The sequence below is a fragment of the Aedes aegypti genome, chromosome 2, assembly GCF_002204515.2.
Source record: "Aedes aegypti strain LVP_AGWG chromosome 2, AaegL5.0 Primary Assembly, whole genome shotgun sequence".
NCBI lineage: Eukaryota > Metazoa > Arthropoda > Insecta > Diptera > Culicidae > Aedes > Aedes aegypti.
Genome location: NC_035108.1, coordinates 155154722 through 155179895, shown reverse-complemented (window position 1 = coordinate 155179895; position 25174 = coordinate 155154722). Strand labels below are relative to the sequence as shown.

At 39.9% G+C, this 25174-nt stretch overlaps 2 protein-coding genes across 2 annotated transcripts; one reads left to right on the top strand and one right to left on the bottom strand.

The window, feature by feature from the left end:
• Positions 1-5467: 5467 nt before the first annotated feature.
• On the top strand, positions 5468-23924 carry LOC5569584. Its single transcript, XM_021842859.1, has 2 exons — positions 5468-6301; positions 22461-23924. The coding sequence occupies exons 1-2, from the start codon at positions 5775-5777 to the stop codon at positions 23215-23217; spliced, it is 1284 nt and encodes a 427-aa protein (XP_021698551.1). The 5' UTR covers positions 5468-5774; the 3' UTR covers positions 23218-23924.
• Positions 9908-11455, bottom strand: LOC5566876. Its single transcript, XM_001651253.2, has 2 exons — positions 10853-11455; positions 9908-10794 (listed from the first exon to the last, which is right to left on the bottom strand). The coding sequence occupies exons 1-2, from the start codon at positions 11331-11333 to the stop codon at positions 10406-10408; spliced, it is 870 nt and encodes a 289-aa protein (XP_001651303.2). The 5' UTR covers positions 11334-11455; the 3' UTR covers positions 9908-10405.
• Positions 23925-25174: the final 1250 nt, after the last annotated feature.

Below are 25174 nucleotides of genomic sequence, written 5' to 3'. Positions count from 1 at the left end.
GTTAATGGACAATTCTTTATGAGAAGATGCGAAACGAGGGATATCATATTTGCTCTCACCGGAAAAAGTACATTTTTTCAATTCTATAAAAGAGTACTTAAGAGTACGCACTTAGACTAAAATTTTGAAATGCACTTTTTACTAGCGTGTTTGATTTAATTTCCGTGTTTTGATCATTTGTGTTTTTATGTTAAATCTTAAGTCGTTGCTCGTAATAATTTGAACATTGACGAATAAGTTTGATTTCAAAATATTTGGAAATATTTACTAATAACGCCTTTTTCAAATGATGGATCATTAAAATAACCAAAACGGCCGCTTTGGAAAGCATAGATAGCGCCACCGTAGCCTTGTGTGTTTGACAGAACAGCAATGCTGTCACAATGTTGCGCCTTTTTTTGGATGCGGTGAGCACTTTGACAAAAACTACCTTCAATGATCCATTGTCCGATTCACATTCACAACCAATTTTCCTTCATTCACAGTTAAGTTTGTCGTACCTTTTCATTGAAGATTTCACAAAATTCAATCTTAATTTCATTTGCTCGAATATGCTTGCTTACTACACTGGACAATGATTCCGCGTTGATCGATTTATTCGGTATTTTTTTTATAATGAAGCATATCATACAGAAAGTCATTCGGATTTTGGCAATATTATAGTTATCAAAAAATTGCAGCAAGAATGTTCTTTATCAAATGTAGAACAGTATTTGTTTATACAGGGTAATATAAAGAAGAAGAGCGATTTTTTAAACCTTGGATTTGAAAAGAATTTCAAGCATTGTCATTTATTTAAGTTTTTCTAAGGAATTGATTAAATATTATACAAAATACGTTGGTAAATTTTCGTGTTTTTAAGTCTATATTTAAAAGTTAAATCCTTCCATTTTCACAGCTTTGTTCAACCATTGCAATTGGACCATTGGAAAACGACGTTTCTAGTAAAAGTTTCTAATCATTTTTGGGCTAATCGTACCAATTCGGTTCATCTATCATTTAACAAAAATCGTTGGTTCTCCTGGTTTCATGGAAAGATCTGGTTTAATCAAAAGATTATTAGATTTGTTTGGCAATCGTTAGTATAACTAGAAAAGAGTACACATAAGCTCATTTATCAAAAATAGTAGTACACAAATTTTTAAGACTAAGTAGCCCGTCATTCGTTTTGGCAGCCATGTTAACATACCAGCTTGGAATTTGAAAGTGATAAATCTCAGTCTTCATAGATCATATTGATCCGGAAAAGTATCATGATCTGCAATATTCTTCATCGTAAAAATACCTATCTACCCAACTAACAATTCAGAGCCACAAACAAGCATGCATGTTTAATTATTGTTCAATAATGGTAATGACAGCTGATTAAAAAATTTGCTTTATAAAGAGCTGAGAAGGTGCCATAGTACCATTTCGACAGTAAAAATTACTATATCATGGTTAAAAACTTGCAGAAAGCCAGAATCGAACCGAGGATCTTGCGATTGTCAAGCGCGAACGCTTACCGCTCGGCTATCGATGCGGTTTGATCGAGGGGGATCAAAACGCAAATAAAAAGCGCTCTTGATAGCTCAATCGTGATTGGAATAGTAAATTTAAATACTTGTTTATGGTTCTCATTACTTCAACGCTTGTTTCAGTGTATAAAAGGATATTCAGAAGACGAACTAACGTTTTACTTGCGTCGCACTTCAGCTATTACCACATGTTTAACATGAGCATGAATAAGAGCTGAATAAGTGTCTTATAAAATCCTAATTCAGCTTCAGTATATTTTAAGAACAGTTGATCCAATACAGGCCAAAAATGACGATTAACAAACACATTGTTCAGCAATAAATAAGCGTTGTAAAAGCGATCACACTATAGCTAAATTTCATAAAATGGACAAAATATCCGAAATTCGTGTTGAGTTCCGAATGCATTTCAAAGCTTATAACTTATGCTTTCTCAAAACATTTTAAATAGTCGTTCAGAAAATAAACATGGTCAGCCTCCAGAAATGTAGGATAATTTTGAAAAACAAAAACAAACATTACGCATCCTAGCAGGAGCGAAGTACTGACAAACAAAGCGTGGTATTGACTTGATTGACATAAAAGACAAAATGTTTTTTGTATGTAGTTAATTTTAGATATCGTTTCCAGATCTTCTATATATTATATCTATCAAGTGACATCACTTTTAGCTATCCATATTATAATTTGCTATTGCTTTTTTCGCCTGCTCGGGATGTTGTTCCGTACAAGAAAAGTGGAAATTTCTTTTACAGAATTGATTAAATAACTTCCTATAGCGAGCTACATTTGAAATGACATTTTTTCACAACTGAATAGAGCGATCTAAGAAAAATGATTTACTTGGCCATTTCTGAATAAAATCCCACGCGTAAAGATATTCGAACATTTTTCTATTTAGGCGCATAGTCCTCAGAACACTTCAAATGACTCTTTAATGAATGTTCGAATCCTCTGAGCAGAATCTCAAATAGAGAAACTTAAAAGTAGATGGAGTACCGTGTACCTTTTAATTCCGCTCCTAAATGCTTATCTTTGACAGATACGCGTATGGATACGAGTAACTGACACTGAAGAAGACTGCAAGTGGTAGTCGAAATACGCGTATCTGTCAAAGATAAGCATTTAGGAGCGGAATTAAAAGGTACACGGTACTCCATCTACTTTTAAGTTTCTCTACTCCAAATGATTTAAATGTATTCATACAGAGGACTATTTTTTTAATGCATAATAGGTTTATGAAAAATACAAATCAATAATATAATTAATTATTACAAATATAATTTATAAAATAAATGAACTTCAATTTAAGTTAATGAATCATTCAAATTGAAGTTTTGAACAAACTAAAACTTATTATGAAATTAGATTAAGGTGAAGATGCATCGAAGCCAAACCTCAAATTTTCAAGAATATAAATCTAGAGAACTGAACAATCGTTTAAGCTGAAAACTTAATCGACAGCGTGTGACCAATCGATTAGATTTACAGCTCGAATCGCTGCGCTGTCTGGTTCTCTAGATTTGTGCTCTTGAAAATTTGAGGTTTGGCTTCGATGCATATTCACCTTAACCATTTCAGATTGATTTCACTTTGTGTAAATAAACATTATTTTTGACCATCATTGACAAACATTTCCTCACTGTGCGCTAAAAATAGCCGACTGAACTCAGCTTGGATCAGCACTAAACAGCAGCTGAATAATATGCTTGTTCAGTTGTTGATTAGCGTACCATATGTTGATTAGGCGTTGTCGAATAGAAGCTCAAACATGATCAATATTCAGCTATGAAAGGTTTACCTATATTTTGCACTGGACGATTCGTTCATCAATTCTAGGATGGCGCAGATGGCAAGGCATACCGCTGACGATTGGAAGGTCTCAAGTTCGAATCCAGTATCCAATTATGGTTGTTATATCATGATAATTGTGTACACTACATTTGAAGCGCCTAGAAAAATACTTTTATTTGTTTTTAGTAATATTTTTGGACCAGTCGTATAAAAGCTGAACTAAATGCTTGTAAAACGTTTTAAAAGCTGAAGAATAAAGTTGGAATTCAACGACATGCTTTAAAGTTTCTCCAAATTTGTGTGAACAACGCCTGAACAAAGGTTGGCCATGAAAATTATTAAAATGTTATTAAACATGATGCTGAATAAAACTGCCATAATGGTGTTTGTTAAATGAGTGAATGTTAGTTGGGTAGATCAGTGTTCAGAATTTTTATAGAGGTCAATAGGCGAACTGTGGCGATTTTTCTTTGCAAAAGTAAGTTTTCCCATAATAAATCCCATACAAACTTTGAACAGCTGGCGCTAAAATATAGTTACACCGGTCGAGCTGAAATTTTATACAGTTGTTATGGGACTTAAATGCAATCTCAAAAGTGGACTGAAGCGAGATTCTAGATTTTGTCCCACACTAGTGGGGGTCCTAACGTTGTTGCGGCTCATACAAAAATTGTAGAATATCAATACAAAAAGCGGCACGAGGGGAGGGGGGGTGTCCAAAATGGCCAATTTAAGCGTTATGCAATATATGAACCAACTTATGGGTAATAAACCAGATTTATCCAGGTTTTTACGAGCGCTAATGGCTGCAAAAACAGGCTCGCTTTCTGTTAGGGATCACTCAATATGACTTTTGGCTTGGGTCCGTTCAATAGGCCTTTTCAAATGACGTTTCAAATCAGCTGATCCGGAAGCTCTTTGACAGTTGTTCTATGAAAATGACAGGCCCGTGTTAGCACCGATCCTCCACAGATGTAAACAAATGCATAGACGGATCTGTCACATGAAAAGGCCTATATAAAACGAGCCAAACTAAACGTCAAATCGACTAACCCCTACCAGAAAGCGAGCCTGTTTGCAGCAGCCATGAACTAATCTACGATGACGTAACGCTACAACTTACTGCGGCAATGTTTACAAAAAATGAACGATTTCGCTGCGCATTCATCCACTCAATGTTCATCCGGAGATCATTCGTTCACTGGATGTTGATCCGGATGTCATTTTATTTAAACACGGCCCGCATTTAGAGCGGAAAAGAAAAAAAAATCGACAATAAAAGAAGACCGTGGATAAGTCCATAGGCCTTTTCACGTGACGTTTCAAATCAGCTGATCCGGATAAGCTCTTTGACAGTTCTTCTATGAAAATGACAGGCCCGTGTTAGCACCGGTCCTCCACCGATGTAAATAAATGCATAGACGGACCTGTCACATGAAAAGGCCTATAGTCCATTTTACGAGCCGTTTCGGATCAGCTGATCACTCATTGTATGAATGAAAATTTGACAGAAGGCGGTTGCGTATCGTGCAAAAGTAACAGCAATGTCATCAATGTTGTTTCGTAAAATGAACTATTAGATTTTAAAAAGCGAGGTTGATTTCAGGAATAATGGACCGATGCACGAGTTCACTAATTTGACGTTTGAGCGGTGCCGAATTCACTCGTTGCCATGGCTACATAAATAACACGGCACCGCTCAAACGTCAAAAAATGAACTCTTGCATTGGTTCATGGCCGGAAAGGGTGTTTACCGGAAAATTTACTCAACTAAAAATTTTCGGTGTACACGGACGTAAACAAGAGCACGTTCACAAGTTTTATGAATGAAACTTCATCCGACGACGGCCTTTTTGACGTTGAAACTGAGGAACAAAACAAAACGAAAAATGATTCATTCACATATCAGTTTCTAATACATTTTTTATCACATGCATAGTATTTTATTATCTTTCCATAATAGAGTGTTTAATTATGCTTGCTATTCTAAATACTATTTAGTGCGTTTTAAATGTATTTGATGAAAATTGAGAAAATTCCTCAATATTGGGAAAACACTCATAAAGTAACTTCTTATCTCATAAAAATGCACAAGTTTGAACAGATGATTACAATACTGTTCTGCATTCCAGTAAGCGTAACTCGCGCCGCACAAATCAAAATAAAAATAGTAAGGTGCACTTAGAGTGCCTGTAGATCCACTCTGGGTGCACTGATCCACATTCTCCACACCCCCACACAAGAATTTCGTGAGGACGAAGATCTCCCTATAAACGCATATTCCTGATTAACCGGATAAGCAATTGCAACTGCATTGCGCTTGTCCCTCATCCTTCCTACAATAAAAAAGAAGGAAGTGAAAAAAGCGCTGCCAAAGTGAAGAAGTGCCACGAAATTATCTAATCATCCGCGCAAGGGGACAACTCCGTGATAGATTGGTGGAACTGGTGACTGACCTCAGCGATGCGAAAGTATCAGCAACTAGCGCTGGTCCTGATCTCTATCAGTTGCATTGCCATTCTGCTGGTGTACAAAAGTGAGAACAATCGGCTGAAATATGTACTGGAAGTGGTGAATATCTTCGGCCGAAGTGACACCGCATCGTTGATCCGGGTGGACAACAGTAGCCGCTACCGTGCCGTGCCATATGACTTTGATAGCCCTCTGCCGGTTTGGCAACGAGTGGGAAGCGATGTGTATGTCTATTCCGCCTATTGGCAAAAGAATGACCTGGAAGCCGGTGGGACGGTTGTCAGCTTGGCCGTCGGCCTGGAACATGCCGTGGTGAATTTCAAGTGCCAAGTGCAACACGGAGGCAAGGATGTGGTGCCGGGGAAGTTCTACTTCATTCGACTGGATAGCCCTACGGGATCGGTGGCGACACCCAACGGGGAGGTGTCCGTGATCTACAAGTTTCTCTGTAAGGTCAAGCGGGATTTCGGTCATCCGACGGAGGTGGTCTTTACCGATTCGGTGCACGCTATAAAACGGTAAGTGGCATGATTCTACGGGTGGACCATGAGCCAACCTCGAGCGGAGTACCTTTCAAATTTAAATACCTAAGTATTGCGGGGAAATTTAAAAATTTGGATAGGCTCGCGGAAATAACGCGCACTGGGCTATCGCCGCACAGAACAAAATTCCCAAAGTGTGCTTTGCGTGCTGTTTGATAAGCATCATTAAATTAGTCATAAGCTAGGGGTTATTTCCTGTCACTTCGTAGATTTCCAATATTGCTTAAGAAAACTTGCCGTCGGAACTTGTTAAAGATTTGCAATGCTGTTGATACAGATTTTCCACGATAAGGCACGTTCTTTAATGTCGCATAATTCGCGTAAATGACAACCCGTATCTAGTTTCGAGTGATTCACTCCAGTATGATAACAAGAACAACCGAGTCGCATCGTGCTTCACAATTTATCTAGGAACATTTTTCGGTTTTCGCCCAAATCCTATAAGCCATGAATTTCTATGGACGCGGTTCTGAATGAGTGGATGGTACTTATTCCAAACCTTTCCAGACCTTACAAAATAGAATTAGTGCGTTCCACAACAGCTGTAGTTGGGTCAACATGCCATTGCTTATGCGAGATATAGTAATGTTTCAGTTCTCGTAGCATGCAATACACAGTTGTAACAATCATCCTCAAGTTTGCTCAATGTCATAAATCAAAACAAACAATCAACAACCTAGTAACGAGCAAAGCTGTCTTTGATTGTTTGCCTGGGAAATTTCCTACACAATGTAGGTGAATTTTCCAGGAATCAAAATTTTTCTTGTAACACATAATATCTTATCAAATGAAAATAATGTCAGACGATTTCATTTGAAAGTTGTTAAATATTGTGCTCTGCAAGATAAATCCACGTAATGCGATTATCTGAAAATGTCGATATACGGTCGCAGTAGTAATGAAAATCACCAAATGTTTTAGATTTAGCAAATTTGAAACATTTGTGTCCTTGAACGACGAAAAAATCCAAGCCTACTTGAATTTTGACGTTGCGTTTGAATTGCGCGCATATCTTCTGCGCGTTACCGCCGCTGCTGGATGTGGATTTAATATAAGCGCCGCAATAATGTTGCTAGAATATATATATCCGTGCGAAAAATGTTGGTTTTTGACACGAATAATCAATTTTTCCACTAGTGAGCGGAAATAGGGGCATGAGCGGATACTGGTACACTGATAGTGTCAAAACTGACAAACAGACGTCATACTCTCATCATTGTCCATCGATCACCTTTTTAACGGTCGATTCAAAAATATGGTAGGTGGCTGATCCACCACCTGCAGCGCTTGCATCGTTTTTGTTCGCGTTTGACATTTACACAGTACCGCCATCTGTTGGCGCGTCGGCCAAACACACCAATTTTTGGATTGGGCGTACATGTCATCGTGACTATGATTTTGATCAAGATTTGTTCTAAGTGTTACGTCTGATTGTCTGTGGTATCAATCTATGCATTCGGAAGAAATTTGACTGTGCAAATAGCATTTGAAGTTTGACTATTAGTATGGAAAACGCCAACCTTTTCTATTCAGGCCTCTATTTCTTTGCCATTGTTTTTTTTTTATTAAAAATTAAACAAATTCTTATGATGTTACATTCTTCCAACTACCTAGAACTTTGTCGAGGATCACATTTTGATTGAATATCAGAATAAATTGTTATTCATCAGTATAAAATGAGATGCATGTAGCATGCTTCAACAGGCAATAAGCCATTTTATGAGACGTTTCGAATCATATGTTTTTTGTTTGTTTAGCAGCTTTGAAACTTGCTGGCGGGTCCATTTATTTACGTTTCTTCTAGCGCCACATTTGGGACGAGCTCATTCATTAATGGCGTGCAACGAGCTTTTCAATGTTCCCCAGTAGAATTAAAATCAGCATGCAGGGAAGAATTTATTTTATTTACTGGTAACATCAGACATGTAACCACGTAGAAAAATAGCCAGAAAGAGAACGAAAATGTCATCACCAACAAAAAACGTTACCAGCGCCATTCACATATCATGCTAGTTTTTAAAACAATAACAATGAGCGGCCCGCCAGAAAACGTCAACCGACTGTCTCGTAAAATGGCTTATAGTGGAGCAGCTCCTGGCGGGAAGAATCATAGCAATCAAGGTTATGTTCTACAGCAACAAAGCAGTGCACAGTGGACTTTTTTTTGCAAAAATGTCTTTCATTTCAATATCTCTGGATGCCGCTAGCATGGAATCCATCTTTTTACTGCAAAAGAATGATTTTTTCTTGGGCCAAACGATAGTGACGTAAATGTTCGCTGCACGTTATTTTTCCGTACGGTTTTTACCAATTAAATATCAAATAACCTATTTTCAATGAAAACGATTTAAACATAATTCAATATATCTGGTTTCCGGTGGGATAGAATCGATCTTTTTACCGCAAAAGAACTATTACTTCGAAGGCAAAACGGTAGTAAGATGAGTTCACGGCACGTGATTTTTTGTACGCTTCTGACCTATGGAAAGTCGTCGTTGATGGGAAATAGATGTATATAAATCAATATCTTTGCACTTCGCTTAGATTTTTTCATATTCAAATGAATGGTGGGTTGAAAATTTACGGCAGACGATTTCTTTGCGCGAGTTTGTCTGACTGATGGTCAAATTACTCTGTTTTTGTAAGAACTGATGCACTTTTGAGTTAATATCGCTGGTTTCACGGCACGTGATTTTTGCGAATAAAAGGTCATGTTACCCTATTTTTTATAGAAATGAGATTTTCGTTTGGCCCATGAAAAAATCTTTATTTTGCGATAAAAAGATCGATTTACCGTTAAGTCACCAGTCACCGTGCGGCCTACATTCACCGTGCACATATACAAATTCCTACAGAATATTCATACAGTTTTCACAAATTATTCTTTAGTAAGCAAAATAAGATAAAACCGGTGAAATGAAGTAGTTCTTATGTCACAAAGTAATTTGAATCACCTACTTTATGTAGTCAAAATCAAGTGAATTCTGTTTAATAATGGGATTTTTTTAGAATTCTTAATAAACGCCAAAAAATCACATATTTCATTTTAACGTTAGAGTATCAAATTTTTCATAATGTCAATAAGTTTTCGCTGTAGATACTTCTAGTATGATGGCGTATTTCATAGTACCATCAGTGTACCAATTTCCGCTCATTTAAGAAGAATTTGATATTTGAAAACTTGTTGAAAAAATACCAGTGCAATTTTGTACAAAATTTTTTTGACAAACAATAAGTTACTTCTAGTATAAAAAGGTAAAAATATTTGCAAAGGTGAAAATATAAAAAAAATATTTATTTTATTGAACTTTCTGTTTGCATCAATTGTACCAATAGCCGCTCACGACAAAACATGGTGTTCCAATAAACGCTCAAAATTGTTCCAATAAACGCTCATATTATTTTTTCATGCAATATTTTTTTTTTAAATTTTTGCTGCCTCACTATTTTTACCACTACCCAAAATCTATCAGGATGAGCATTATTAACACCAATGCCATTACAGTCGAAGCTCGTTATAACGACATCGCAAGGGACCGTCGTAAAGTCGTTATAGAGAACGATTACAACATTGGAAAATTTTTCAAGGGACCGAAAAATGTCGTTTTAGAGAGTTTTTGTCGCTATAAAAGTTGTCGTTATAACGAGCTTCCACTGTACTCAAAATGGTACAGAATTTCCAAAAGAACTCCCAAAACTAAATTGATGTTTTTCCTAGAAACAAACTGTTCAACCTATTATTTTGTTTAATGTGACAAGCACAAACAAACAGACAACGGATCAGTAGCGACATCATACAACTTTTAAACTCGAAAAAGGATATGATAACATGAATACCAATATTGTCTATTTGCTCGATGGCTAATGATGTTTCTGTCATTTGTAAGTAAAGTAACAAAATGCTTTTTTATTTAACTTTTATTTCAAATGTTTCTTTACAAATCGTACATTTCTGTGTTTGAAGCTGTTTTCGTGGCTTTTTAGATTTTCTTTTCTTGTTTTACTTTTCTGTTAGTCTTTTCTCTCTCTTTACTTTACACGCCTTTAATTTTATGTTTACCGAATTTAACAGATTGTTTCTCAGTTTCGCACATTCTGCAATTGTGACTTCGAAGATGAACGCGGCTTCTTAGGCTTTCTTTTCTTGTCCTCCTTAACTGCTAGCTTTTGTGCTTTTTTAATTTCACGCTCCTTTCGCTTTTGCTGTTTTTCAAATTCGATTGCTTCTTTCTCCTTCACCTTTGCTTCCATGAACAAAGCAAATTCCTTGCTTGTTGCGACAGTCGGTGGCCGCAAAACCTTCCGCTTTTGGGTTGTTTTCGTAGTCGTCGGTAGGCTGAATGAACTGTTGAATGCCACATCATTAACGTCGTTCTCCTTATCGCTGTTGTTCTGCTCCGGTTCAACTTCTTTCAAGGATGTACTAGCTAGAGATGTTATTTGGCAGGAATCGTTTTGCGGTACAACACCTGTAGATTGGAAAATATAAAATCCGTTGGTTTATTTTAAACAAAAAAATGTAAATACCTGCACGATTCATTTCATCCTCTGAAAATCCCTTGAAATCGCTCTCCTCGTCCGAAAGTTCGCCTCCCCTTATTTGTTGTACTTCATCATTGACCGCATTGTCAGACTTAGCATTGCTGCAGAGATCATTGCAACTGATTTTTAAATTCCTCCATACGTAGAAAAGGTTGGTGTCCGTGATATTGCCGGGCCAGGTAACCGATTCCTCGTGCTGCTGAAATTCTGCAAATTGCTGTATGGTGAGTCTGCTTTCTAGCAGTCGAATCAACCTCATTTCTGGTGAATCTGAAAGCAGCGCTTCCTTTCCGGATTCGTTTTCATTCGCATGAGATGGTAGAGAGGAGTAATCCACTGCATCGGGTGACCACGGATAAATTCCACTACGCATAAAGCCGCTCCGGATAACTGCTTCTTTTGATGTAAAACTAATGAGAGCATCTCGCATCAGAGGACATACTTGTGATTTGCTGATTGGAACCATTCCATGTTCTGCCCGGAACTTCAGGATTTGACTTTGCCAGTGCTTCTTCAATGGTCCGAAAAAACTGACATCAAGCGGCTGAGTTAGGTGGGTTGAATTGGGGAACAGAGCAACGAGTATTATCTGATTTTTCCTACAGAATTCCGAAGTCATGAGTGTCGTGTGGCTTTTGTGCCCATCAACAAACAAGATAACCGGTAGTTGTATGTTTTCTTTCAAAAGCCACGGTTGAAAAATATTTTTCAGGAAATCGTAGAAAGCATCACTGGTCATCCACCCACTAGCGGTTTTTCCAATTCCCCAATCTGGAGGAGCGCTGGCACTAATTTCTGCAGGAAGTCGACACTTGTAAGGGAACAGCACCAATGGAGGGAGAAGGCGGCCGTCGGCACTCGCCGTAAACAGCGCAGTATAGCTTTCCTTATCGTTGTTGGCGTAAATCGAATGCAAGTGCCGCAGGCTTTTCGGGGCAAGGCACTTTTGGTTCTTCACCACCAGTTGAAAAGCTGTCTCGTCCAGGTTAAAAATTTGTGCGGGCTGATCTAATAAATATTCCACATTCGTTTCCTTCAAGTAGTCTTGAACTTCCAGGAACCACTTACGAATTTGGGATTCGGTAACAGTGGCTCGATGTTTTGCAAGAACACTAGGTTTTCGCAGCGAAATTTCCTTGTGTCGTCGCATGAATAACCTAATCCACTTCCGGCCTGGTATACCATCCTTGAATGGTGTTATTTTCTTCGTCAGCTTGACGAATTGAGCGACGCTTATTTTAAGTTGCTTCTCAGTTACAGGGAATCCAGTGCGAGCAGCCAGCTTCATCCAGCTGACTATGCGAGTCTCCTCACCATCAGTGAGAATGCTCAGAGGTCCTTTCTTTTCCCTGCGATACTTGTTACGGAGTTTGTCCCGCAAGGTTCCTGCTGGAACACCGTAGCGAGCCGCAGCTTGTCTTATAGATGTACCACGTTTTGCTGCATCCAAAGCAAATTCCACTGCATGAACAGTGTATTTTGGTTTTTTAGTTGCCGGCATCCTGTTCAATAAAAACAAAACATACATTGAGCGGCAATTAGCACCAGCTAGTTTTTTAGCGGCCCAGAAACCGCTCATCATTTTTATCAATTTGAACTCATGAAAAACGTTTCCATCGTGTAAACAATACTGCAATATCGAGTATTATACGTAAAATTACTTACCTGCTAACAATTTGTGGCCCAAAATCGAAGAAAACTCACTAAAAATGCTTAATTATGCGGACTCAACTTCTTAACCAAAACATCAACAACATGACGCTGCTGTCATTTTCAATGAGCGTGGCACTAAAAAAATACAATTACTCAAATTTTAACACTTTTTTGTTCTAAATGTTTCATTATATGTTAAATAGTTGATTTAAATAGTGATATGTACTGATCGAATTGGTAATAAAGATAAACATGTTTATTTAAATTGAAGTTTAATGTACAAGTGAGCGGAATCTGGAGCATGAGCGGGTACTGGTACACTGATGGTATGAATTATGAGATTTCATGCAAATTAAATTTATTAATTGTGTTTCAGTCGCAACAAAAATGCACGGTGATTGGACCCTTTTCAATATGTTCCTATTGAATAGGTTTCTATTACCGTGCAGTAGTGTAAAAGGCTTGAAATTATTGGGTTATATTGGATTTATTATTATGTCGTGATTTAACTACTCCATATATAGTTTTTAAGCGTATCTGAAATGCTTTGGACAATACAGTCTAACCTCATATAACGATTTTGATGAAAAAAATAATGATTTAGTCATTTTTTCAGCATTCTATGGATTTATTGTAAAATAAGATTTGAATACCCTTAAAAATGAGTGCGCACACTACTAGCAACATAGTTGCTCCACCAATAACGTTTTTTTTTCCAAGATACGAAATTGAATCATGCCGAAAACTATTCTCACGGTAAATGGTGCACCAGCGTGCACGGTATATGGTGACACACCTTAACATGACATTTGTAAACATAACTTTTTAATTTTTTTTTTTGTTATGAATCACTAGTTTTAGATTTTTTTCCTGAATTATGGTATAATTACACGCTTAGTAGTGGTATTCTAGTTCGCTTTAAGTGATATGACAAAATTATATATTATTATGAAGTGCAGATTTTTCTTAAATGCACGGTAAATGGTAGCATGACGGTAATTCCAGCGGAAACCAGTGATATTCAATTATGAATATATCATTTCCATTAAAAATAATGTAAAATTACCTTCAATAAGTCAAAACCGTATGAAACAGTAGCGTGCAGTAAACACTTACCTTACTATCGCTTGGCCCATAAAAAATCTTGCTTTTGCGGTAAAAATATATAGGTAATTTATTCCAACTAAACCAGAGAAATTGAATTATGAATATATCATTTCTATTGAAAATTTCATTTTTATTTTCATTTTGCAGCGTTTGGTGGGGCAATGAGAGCGCAAGTCAGTCCAAAGCCGGGGGAAGGGATAGGTAATGGCCGTAATAGTCTATGCGGACCACTTGAACACCATCGGAAAGGATAAGAAGGGATGGGGTAGGGTATAGGGAATGGAAAAGACTTGACACAGTAATGCGATTAATGCTGCAAAATGTAAATGTGCTGAAAGCAATTTAATTTGAGTTTTGAAATTTGATTTGACTTATTAAAATTCCAAATAGATCGGCCATTGTACAAGTAAGAAAGAATATGCTGATCGCTTTCTAGAAATTTTATTAGCAACAAAATAATAACAATATGAGAGTGATGCTAAGGGCTGCCGATGGCACAATGCGACGCTTTAGGAGATTTTGATACTGATTGAACATTACTATCTTCTTCTTTTTCTTTCTGGCATTACGTCCCCACTGGGACAGAGCCTGCTTCTCAGCTTAGTGTTCTTATGAGCACTTCCACAGTTATTAACTGAGAGCTTACTGTGCCAATGACCATTTTTGCATGCGTATATCGTGTGGCAGGTACGAAGATACTCTATGCCCTGGGAAGTCGAGAAAATTTCCAACCCGAAAAGATCCTCGACCGGTGGGATTCGAACCCACGACCCTCAGCTTGGTCTTGCTGAATAGCTGCGCGTTTACCGCTACGGCTATCTGGGCCCTTACTATACAGAGCGCAATTCAATCGATGGTGATAACTTTACAAACTTTATCTGTTTTTGCACTGATTGACGATGCTGATTTATATACAAATATTTTAAAAATATTTGATATTATTAGTTCATTTGTTTGTATGATCTAGGTGTTAATAATGGAAAAAAATTACATACCCTTGATGATAATACTTCCCTGACCAGAAATATTATATTTTGAGCGCCCTTTTCGAAGCTATTCTATCCAAGTATCCATGTACTGCTTTCAATCTTGAAATTATTCTTATTGTGCATGCTTATGCATTATATTAGTGATGCTCATAATCATGCAACAGATAAGAAGGAGAGAAAAAGAGAGTATAGGAACAGTGATTAGTAATGAGTTAATTATGTAGTTTTGTTAAAATTATAAACAATTAAACAGTAGCAATGAATAGCTTATAAAATGACTTTGCAGCATAGCTGAGCCTTTCGGATCGTGAGACCGATGTATAAAAATAATTTGTTTCGAAATTGTCCGCGTGGTCTTCTAGTGCCCCTATTAGATAAGAATCAGTCATAGACATACATATCGAATGCTCGCCATGACCCTATGACCAACATTTGTATATGTATAGCCTTAGCTGATGTGGCTTTTCTAATATGTAGTTCTTTCACTCATTGATTGTCTTCAAAACCTTGTCAAGTATAGAAAATTGATTTTATTTCATTTATTACTACATTGAAGCTACATTAAGTATTAGCTATTATTTTATGTTTTTATCACTATTGATATTATCAAGGCCAGAATTCCCAGTGAGTGAAGAATTTTATAGTACTAGAACACCATAGAAGATCGCTTAACATTACCTAATCATGGAACGGCTTTTTGCTCTATTATTTTAAGTAGATGCTATTGATCTCCCTTTGCTCCTATCCGCAACCCGGTGCACGCGCCCTGTTGGTTTTCGAAAACCTCGTAGAAGATTACAAAACCGTCAATGGCATTCCCAATTACTACCCCACATTGCACATTTAAGGGTCTGATTGTGCTCCTAACCCACCCTCAGTTCGTAATCTTCTCGCCAGCTTGAAATTATATTTTCCCGAAGTGAAAGTAATTTTGATGAGTGATAGCCTAGTGTAGCCCAACTGCTTAGTACAGTAGTTTAACCAGAATCTTTAGGTCAGAAGATAAAATCTAAATTTTGTAATAAAAAAAGTTGCCATTGCTTTGAAATTTACCCAACATCTAATCAAAACTTCTAACAACAGCGATCAATTATCAAAATTCATCGCTCCCTGGAAAATATAATCCCAAGCCCAGGTGTTACACTAAAACGGAGAAAATTGATTATTCACTGTTCAATTTTTGAGTTATTTTTGTTACAGTGTAAAACCAAAACATGTATATGGTTTTTTTTTCTGTGTCCTACCAGCGCAGACGATAGGGAGGTGTAGAAAGCGATGGTTTGTGTAGATTTGGCGCGATGCGAGCGGAAGTACGAAAGAGAAAGGAAAGAAGGATATCATAAAAGTAGAAAATTCCGTCGAGTTAAGACGTGTTTGTTTTCGTTAAATAAAATTCTTAAAATACAGTCCACTTGCTTTTCGTCCCTGAACTATCCGAAGAACATTTTGGTCCTTCGAACCGGATGTCGGATTAGTGGATGGAAGCAGTTTAGATTCTCGGTTCGTGCGCGAAACGAGAAAGAATCGACGCGAGTTTCGGCAGTTGCGACGGTCGAATCGCGAAGTGAATCCGATTGGATGCGTTGCATCGGATAGTGTTTTCCGATAAACGTGGTCGGAAATCGAATTCTGTTCCCGATTGAGTGGTCGAAGAAAGCTTCCGGTTACTTGCGTGTTCCGGAAGTGTGAGCTGCTAATCGGACGGCAGAATAGAACTTTGAAAAGTGGAGGTCAAGCTTCAACGAAGAAGAAGAGCGTGAAAATTGTGCGGTAGTGAAAAGAAGAACTAAAAGAACTATTCGCATGTAATCTTTTTGCGTTCTGGTAAAGTGAAGAAAGTGTTGTTTCCGTCGACGCCATTTTCAACCCCGACCGGTGAATTCAGTGGGCTTCGTAGTGTGCGTGAGCAGAAGGAGGAAGCTGGCAGAAAGAGAAGGAAATGGCGGAAAGTGTTGTTGCGTTGGAACAGTGTTGCCACGCTGCAAGGTCGAAAGTGGTGCGAATAAAGTCGGCCATTTTGAATGCAGAGCAGGATCCGGAAAAGTTCACGCATCATGGCTTGAAGCTGTATCTGAAGACGGTCGATTCTTCTTATGAGGAATACAACAATTTTCAGAATCGTATTTACCTCACCGATCCACAGAGGAGAGAAGAATTCGAGCCAAAATTCGTCGAATTTGAAGAGCTGTACGAGTTTGTTCGAATTTCCCTCTGTGAGATGATACAGCACTACGAAGACATCGAGAAGGCCATTGCGAACGAGGCAGCGTTGGAGCGAGAGAAGCAGCTGCTGGCTGTGAAGTTTCAAGGTAATGCTGTGGCAATCAGTGATCGTGCTGGAATCAGTGATCGTGCTGGATCCAGTGGCGTATCGGAAAGTGTCGTGCCGTATAGAATGCCACCATCGTTGTTGTTGCAGCAAACACCATTGCCAACATTCGACGGCAAATACGAGCACTGGCACAAGTTTAAGGCGCGATTTTGCGATATTGTCGACCGGTGCACCCAGGATTCCCCGGCGACGAAACTCCATTATTTGGATAAGGCCTTGGTCGGAGAAGCGAAGGGGGCAATCGATGAGCAGACCCTCAACGATAACAACTACGAAGGTGCATGGAGAATTCTGGTCGAACGTTACGAGAACCTCTCGATGGTGATTCATGGCCACGTGACAAGGTTGCTGAACTTGAAGCAGATGGCCAAGGAGTCGTCAGTGGAACTGCGAACGTTGATCGACGACTGTACGAAGCGTGTGGAGTCCCTGGAGTTCCACAAGCTCAAAATGGACAAGATGTCTGAAGCCATCGTTATCACTTTGCTAGCGTCGAAGTTGGATCCGAGTACCCGAAGAAGCTGGGAAGCATCTTGTGAACATGGTAAGTTACCTGTGTATAAGGACACGATTGCATTCCTGCGAAAGCATTGCCATGTTCTGGAGCGGTGTGAACAAAATGTCATGCCAATCAAGAGCAAGATCGTGCCGATGAAGACCCAGCCATCTATCATTACCAGTAAAACGCACACTGTGATGATTTCGAAGACGACCGATGGATGTCCCATGTGCGGAAGTGCTCATTCGATTGATGCATGTGGAACGTTCAAAAGGTTGAATGTTGACGAGCGGTATATGAAGGCGAAGCAGCTGGGTTTATGCTTCAGCTGCCTGCTACGAGGACATCGAACGATAGCCTGCAAGAGCGGTAAAACGTGTCCAACTTGCTCAAAGAAACATCATGCACTGATGCATCCGGAAGAAAAGAAGCCTGTTGCAGTTGAATTCCCTCAGCCACCTGCGGCAGAGCAAGCAACGAGTTCCTCACATCCACTGACTGCAGCAAAGTGCACAACTTCAATCGAGCCAATGCAGCCGAAGCAGATTTTGTTGGCGACAGCTATCGTGATGGTGTATGATTCCAACGAAGTAGCGCATAAGTGCCGTGTGCTGCTGGATTCCGGAGCGATGGCAAACTTCATGTCAACCAGAATGGCGGAATTGTTGCGGCTGCGAAAAGAGGGTGCAAACGTCCCAATCGATGGAGTGAATGGGATGAAGACTGTCGTGAAGTACAGAGTGAACGCTAGAGTGGCATCAAGAACAACTGGTTTCCAATCGTCGTTGGATTATCTGGTTGTGCCCCGAGTGACCGGTGCATTGCCGGCTACTAAGATCGACCCACACAGCTGGCAGATTCCCAAGTCGGTGAAACTAGCAGATCCGCATTTCTACGAACCAGGTCGCATTGACATGCTACTCGGTGCGGAGCTGTTTTTCGAAGTGCTTCAAGAAGGTAAGATAAAATTGGCCCCGAATCTACCATTGTTGCAGGAGAGTCAGCTTGGATGGCTTGTTTCTGGAGCGGTGTCCGACTCTGTGATCGGAACCGTGAAGGTGTGTCAAGCTGGAAAATCGGAGGAAACCGACGACCAACTGTGCCAACTGCTGCGGCGGTTTTGGACCATCGACGAGTTTGGAGGTGATGCATCGCCTAAGCCAGACGATAAATGTGAATTGAGTTTCCAGGAGACGCACAGTAGAACCAAGGATGGCCGTTACGTGGTAATGCTGCCATTCCGCGATAATGTTGGAGAGCTCGGAGAATCCCGGAACCAAGCGATGCGACGATTTTTGTCTCTGGAGCGTCGCTTAGAAGGTCAGCCGGAGTTGAAGCAAATGTACGTTGATTTCATCAGCGAGTATCTGGCACTTGGTCATTGCCGAGTTGTGACGGATTCCGAATGCGATAGGCCTGAGTCTGTCTTGGGCCCACAGTGCAAGAGTCACTCTTCAATGTGATATTGAGATTTCGCTTGCATAAATTCGTCTTCACCGCCGACATCCCGAAAATGTATCGGCAGGTGATGGTTCACGAGGCTCATCGAAAGTATCAGCGAATTCTGTGGAGAGAAGATAAAAATCAGCCAATGAAGGAGTTGGAGTTAAATACTGTTACTTACGGTACAGCTGCAGCGCCTTTCCTGGCGACACGATCGGTTGTCCAGTTGGCTAGAGACGAGCAAGAAGATTTCCCAGCGGCGAGCGAGGCAGTTGAGAAATGCTTTTACGTCGATGATGTGATGACTGGTGCTGACACGCTTAGCGATGCTAGGCAGCTCCAGCGAGATTTGATCGCACTATTGGATAGAGGTGGATTCCAGCTCCACAAATGGTGTGCGAATGATGAGGCGTTACTCGAGGACATTCCATCTCATGCCAGGGAGAAGCAGATGAACTTCGAAGACTGCGAGATCAACGGAGTGATAAAAACTCTTGGCATTCTTTGGGATCCCTCCAGCGATGAATTCCTGTTCCACGTGAAGCCAATTAGAGATGGCTCTGAATTTCCCACGAAGAGGTCAGTGCTGTCCGATATGTCTAAACTGTTCGATCCTCATGGCTTACTAACACCGGTGGTACTCATCGCCAAACTGGTAATGCAACAGCTATGGCAACAGAACGTAGGATGGGATGATGCGATTCCAAAGGAGCAATTTCGTATATGGAACCGATTCAGATCCGAGCTTTGCTGTTTGAATTCCCTCCGGATCGATCGGCGGATTACTATTGACGATACGGTTGCTGTGGAGCTGAATGGATTTGCTGACGCTTCCAAGGTGGCGTACGGATGTTGCATCTATATGAGAAGCGTGAAGAGTGATGGTGCTGCAGAAGTTCGACTGATTTGTGGCAAGTCACGAGTTGCCCCAATGAAAGAACTACAACGAGACATCAAGGTGGACGCAAACCCTGATGAGATGACGATTCCGAGGCTAGAGTTATGCGCTGCGTTGCTGCTGGCTGAACAAGTGGATAAAGTGCGCGAAACCTTAGCATTAACAACCGCAAAGGTGGTGCTTTGGTCGGACTCGAAAATAGTGTTGAACTGGTTGAAACTAATGAAGCCAAATACCCCAGTGTTCGTACAAAATCGCGTAGTGAAAATAAGAAAACTTTTTGCGTGGCACACGTGGCACTATATTTCGACACAGCACAACCCAGCGGATTTGGTGTCACGTGGTGTATTCCCTGAGGATTTAATGCGGTGTGAAGAATGGTGGTTTGGCCCAAGTGTGATTCCTGTTGTTGAAGACGATGAATGTGGTGTGGTGGAACCGGAAGAATATGCCCACCAAATTATGACGACTTTGGTACCGGAACGTGATTCTGTAATACCGAAGAAACAACTTGAGCCGTACGAAGTGATCCTGAAGTACAGCAGTTATCGAAAGCTGCAGCGTATTTTCGGGTACGTGGTTCGTTTCCTACACAACTGCCGCTTGAAGGGAAACAAGACGACGCGCAGAAGTGGTGCACTGAATAGTGAAGACTACACCGAAGCACAGAAGGCGATGGTGACCATTGTCCAGCTGGTGGTCTATAAGGAAGAAATCAGTTGTATCCAAGCGAATCAATCAGTGAAGGGAAAACGCATAAGGAACTCCGACCTGCCGAAAGACCAGAAGCACCCGATGATTTTGCCGGAGAATAACCACTTCACGGAGGTGCTAATAGAAGCGTTGCATCGTGAGCATCTTCATGTCGGTTTGAATGGACTACTTGCCGTGGTCCGACAGAAATTTTGGCCAGTGAACGCGAAGCGAACTATTCATCGAGTCCTGAGGAAATGTGTAGTTTGCTTCCGGACAAACCCCAGAGACGTACAGCAGTATATGGGCGATCTTCCGAGCTGCCGAGTGACTGCTGCCCAACCTTTCGCCAGGACTGGAATTGATTTCGCAGGACCATTCTTCATTAAAGTTGGACGAATGAGAGCTAAGGTGAAGGTGTACGTGTGTCTTTTCGTATGCATGTCTACCAAATCCATACATCTCGAACTGGTGAGCTCTTTGACGACTGATGGTTTCCTGGCAGCACTTCATCGATTTGCTAACCGACGAGGAAATCCATCTGAGCTGTTCTCTGACAACGGAACTAATTTTCGGGGAGCAGACCGAGAACTTTCCGAACTGTTGAACCTGCTACAGTCTCAGGTGCTGGACGAGAAAGTGAACGAGTTCTGCCAGCCCAGAGGAATCAAATGGAGCTTCAACCCTCCCAAGGCTCCACACCAGGGAGGTATTTGGGAAGCTAATATCAAATGCATGAAATCCCATTTGTGCAAGACACTAAACGAGAGCTATTTGACATATGAAGAGTTGAACACTTTATTGATCCAGATAGAAGGTGTATTGAACTCGAGACCTCTTGTGCAGCTGACGGATGATCCCTTCGATTACGAAGCGCTGAGCCCAGGACATTTCCTAGTTGGACGGGAATTGACGGCGGTAGCAGAACCGCTGTACGATGATTTGAAGGAGACGAGCTTGTCACGATACCAACTGGTGCAAAAACGAATGCAGCATTTTTGGCAACGGTGGTCGAATGAGTACGTGACGGGTCTTCAGAAGCGCAGCAAATGGTACAAGGACCCTACGTTGCTGCGAACTGGAGTGCTGGTGATTATGAAGGAGGACAACATGCCACCCAAGACCTGGAAGTTAGGTCGCATTGTTGAAACGCATCCAGGTAAGGACGGAGTTGTACGTGTGGTTACGATCCGCACTGACAACAGCATCTACAAGCGCCCGACGACCCAGATCGCTGTGCTTCCCATCGATGACTGCACGAATCAAGCAGAGCCCAAGGAGAAGTGAGACCTTCGCCTCACCCGGGGGAGTATGTTACACTAAAACGGAGAAAATTGATTATTCACTGTTCAATTTTTGAGTTATTTTTGTTACAGTGTAAAACCAAAACATGTATATGGTTTTTTTTTCTGTGTCCTACCAGCGCAGACGATAGGGAGGTGTAGAAAGCGATGGTTTGTGTAGATTTGGCGCGATGCGAGCGGAAGTACGAAAGAGAAAGGAAAGAAGGATATCATAAAAGTAGAAAATTCCGTCGAGTTAAGACGTGTTTGTTTTCGTTAAATAAAATTCTTAAAATACAGTCCACTTGCTTTTCGTCCCTGAACTATCCGAAGAACACCAGGGAAATATGAGTTTTTGATTTCATTATGAAGAATAATAATTACCTTCAGTTTGAAAGTTGTTCGTTTCCTCATGTTCCTTAATGAACCTTACGGAAATCTTATTTTCATGACTAATTTTCAAAAGTTCGCCTGAGTGTAGAACTAAGATTTCGTCTCCAATCTAATGTAAATGCCGGGTGTATACTTTGAGGGTCCAAAATGTATTAATGTGTCCAAAATAATAAAAATCAGGATAGTTTTTTGACAAAATTTCACCTGTTTCAAAGTTTTTGTCTAATCCTTGAAGGTTTCTTTCGGCCTGAAAATTCAAATATCTTAAAAAATAATACTTTTATTATATTATTTCTCCCATAGGTACATCCCACTGCGAGTAATCGAAAGCAAATCGATTCCCCAAAAAATGACCATGACTGCCTGTGTAGATTTGAACAACTATCTGGAATTGGACGAAGAATTTCGCAAACCATCGGCTGTGCTGCAATATTTCCTCCATCACCAAATTGTCGGCGTGGATGATTTCATCGTGTACAACAGCAATGCACTTGACTCGTTAACTACCACGACTCTCTACAACCATGGAATCAAAATTAACCTACTGCCGTACAATTTCCCCTTCGATCTTACCAACAAACAACAGAATCGCCAAATGATCGAATTGGACTGCCTGATGCGAAACTTTAACGCAGCCAGATACACTTTTGTCGGTGCCATAAACGAGTACATTTATCCCAACTCCAGGCTTCGCAGCAGCAACCAGTTTCTGAAGTACGCCAACAAAGCCTCGAGTGATGTTACCCAATTTTCAATTACATCGAGAACGATTTGCATTGATGACCGAAAGAAGATATTTTCCGATAACTTACTCTACGATGTGGAATCTCGCGGTGAAAAACCGTTCTACATCTACCGGCCTCAAGATTACAATCGGTCCGGATCACAGGAAATCGTCAAATCCCTAAGCATCGATGGCAACACATTGTTCATGCATCGGTACGTGGAAAAATGTGCCAGCAAGTCGGATCTCTACGATTGGTCCACCATTCTGAACAGCGACTTCCTGCAGTATGTGAACGAAGTCGGAAAAGAGCTGAACAAGCTAATCTTCCGGTAAAGCACTTGATCTCAATTCTGTCTGCTCGGTGGCATGTCCATCTGCTCCTTGCGAGTCCTTAGCGGGAACTTCCTGCATAGCAATATTTTCTACTTAGATGTTAATGTTCGACATTTTGTTATCATTGCTCTTACGCTCAACTTTCTAAGTTTCGCACAATGACTAAATCAAAGCATACCATAACTGATAAAATCAAAACGAACCACGTGAAAGTTTGTGGAATTCATATTTTGCAATTGAACAATAGCCTAATCTGATAAAACCCCATATTTATATGTTTGTGGTTATCGAGCAGTTCATCACTACTGTATGTACCACGAACATTTATCTTGGTATCGACGATGTTTGCAGAAACAATGCTACTTTGAATGTGAACAATATTATTCAACAGGCCTATAAAATAGCGTTTCCAGCGAGAATCTAGTATCACAAAGACGACCGTCTTCAAACAGCACATGTAAATTGTAGGCACAACAGAAACAATGATGAATACTCACCACAACAACGCAGTATGCACTAGTATCAACGATTTTAACACGTAACACGTAGATTTTTTACTCTTTTGATAAGAAATTGAATAGCAACCAAAGCATCATTAAACAAGAATTGTAAATTGAAATGTGGTAATCAACCTCTTAATTCACTTCGAGTAACACAATAACGTTTCAAACTCTTTAATAAAACTACTCATAAATAAATTACTTAAATCTTTCTTTGAATGTATGTCACATCCGAAATTATTTTTTGTAAGATACCGTGGGGCAAGTGGGTAATGAAAATCGAATAATTGAGATTCTACGAATCAGACTTTAAATTAGAATAAATGAGGTCGTGTAAATTTTTTTGCTTGGCTTCCAAATATAAGCGGTATGCTGAAATTGATTTTTATTTTGAAGGAAAACAGTTTTTTTGAAAAATGTATCCCTGTTATCACTTTTTCTATTCTCTTCTCTACTTTTCAAGAGATTTACTGCCGTGAATAGCAAGTCAGTCCCATATGAATTTTCGTCAAACTTGGGTTGAGTTCAGTTTTCAACATATCTTTCTTTCTTGCTCTTTCAGCTGCACTAATGAAATATTATGATTTGTTCGAAATAAATAGGAATAAAACAGCAAGTCAAATTATCCCATAACGAAAAGTAACCGCATATCAGTTCTACCACAGATTTTCGCACCGCGTTGCACAAAAATGAACCGTGATTTGATCATCTTTATATTTTTCTCGGAAAGATATCGCAGTGAAAAGAAATTGCGTAAGTTTCATTAAGATTTGAACACGTTCCACACCCCTGGAATTTTTAGAATATTCATATGGAAAACGATTTTAGAAACTTCACAGCCCATTTCCTCAACTGGGTTTTTTCTACGAGTGGCGTGAGGTGAGAATCTGCAATTACATCGACAATTCTCACCTCACGCCACTCGTAGAATAAACCGAAATGCCTACTTTTAACAGATGGGACTGACTTGCTATTCATGGCAGTTTAGGTGACCCATATCGCCCTATCGACCCCATCTGTCAGATATTGGTCAAAATTTTCATCACCATCGAGTGGGCTTCGTGGCCGTGCGGTTAGTGTTACCAAGCATTTAACCGCATGGAGTCAAGAAGTGTGGGTTCGATTGACGCTTCAGTCCGGAAAACTTTTACTCAAGAACGTAATTCGACTGTGCCACACTGGGCGTTGCATTAAATTAAATACCTAAATCGCCAAAATTAATTGAAATACCTAATTTAAAATTGCTATGTAAATAGTTAATACGAACACGCATCAATAATATGTTAGGGTTTACATTTCATGTCTATTAACGTTTTTGTCACGCTGAATTGATTGGGATAGTCAAAACAAGACTCCGAATCGTGGGGTACTGTAAACAGCACTTCAGTTCTAACGTTTTATCTCATTTTTTTTAATAGTCAGCTCAGATTGACGATATTACCCCACTATCTCTATGT

Coding starts and splice junctions, on each gene's coding strand:
- LOC5569584 (XM_021842859.1), top strand. CDS start 5,775: ATGCGAAAGTATCAGCAACTAGCGCTGGTCCTGATCTCTATCAGTTGC. Junction 6,302..22,460: donor TCGGTGCACGCTATAAAACG/GTAAGTGGCATG, acceptor TTTCTCCCATAG/GTACATCCCACTGCGAGTAA.
- LOC5566876 (XM_001651253.2), bottom strand. CDS start 11,333: ATGGTTCCAATCAGCAAATCACAAGTATGTCCTCTGATGCGAGATGCT. Junction 10,795..10,852: donor GGATGAAATGAATCGTGCAG/GTATTTACATTT, acceptor TCCAATCTACAG/GTGTTGTACCGCAAAACGAT.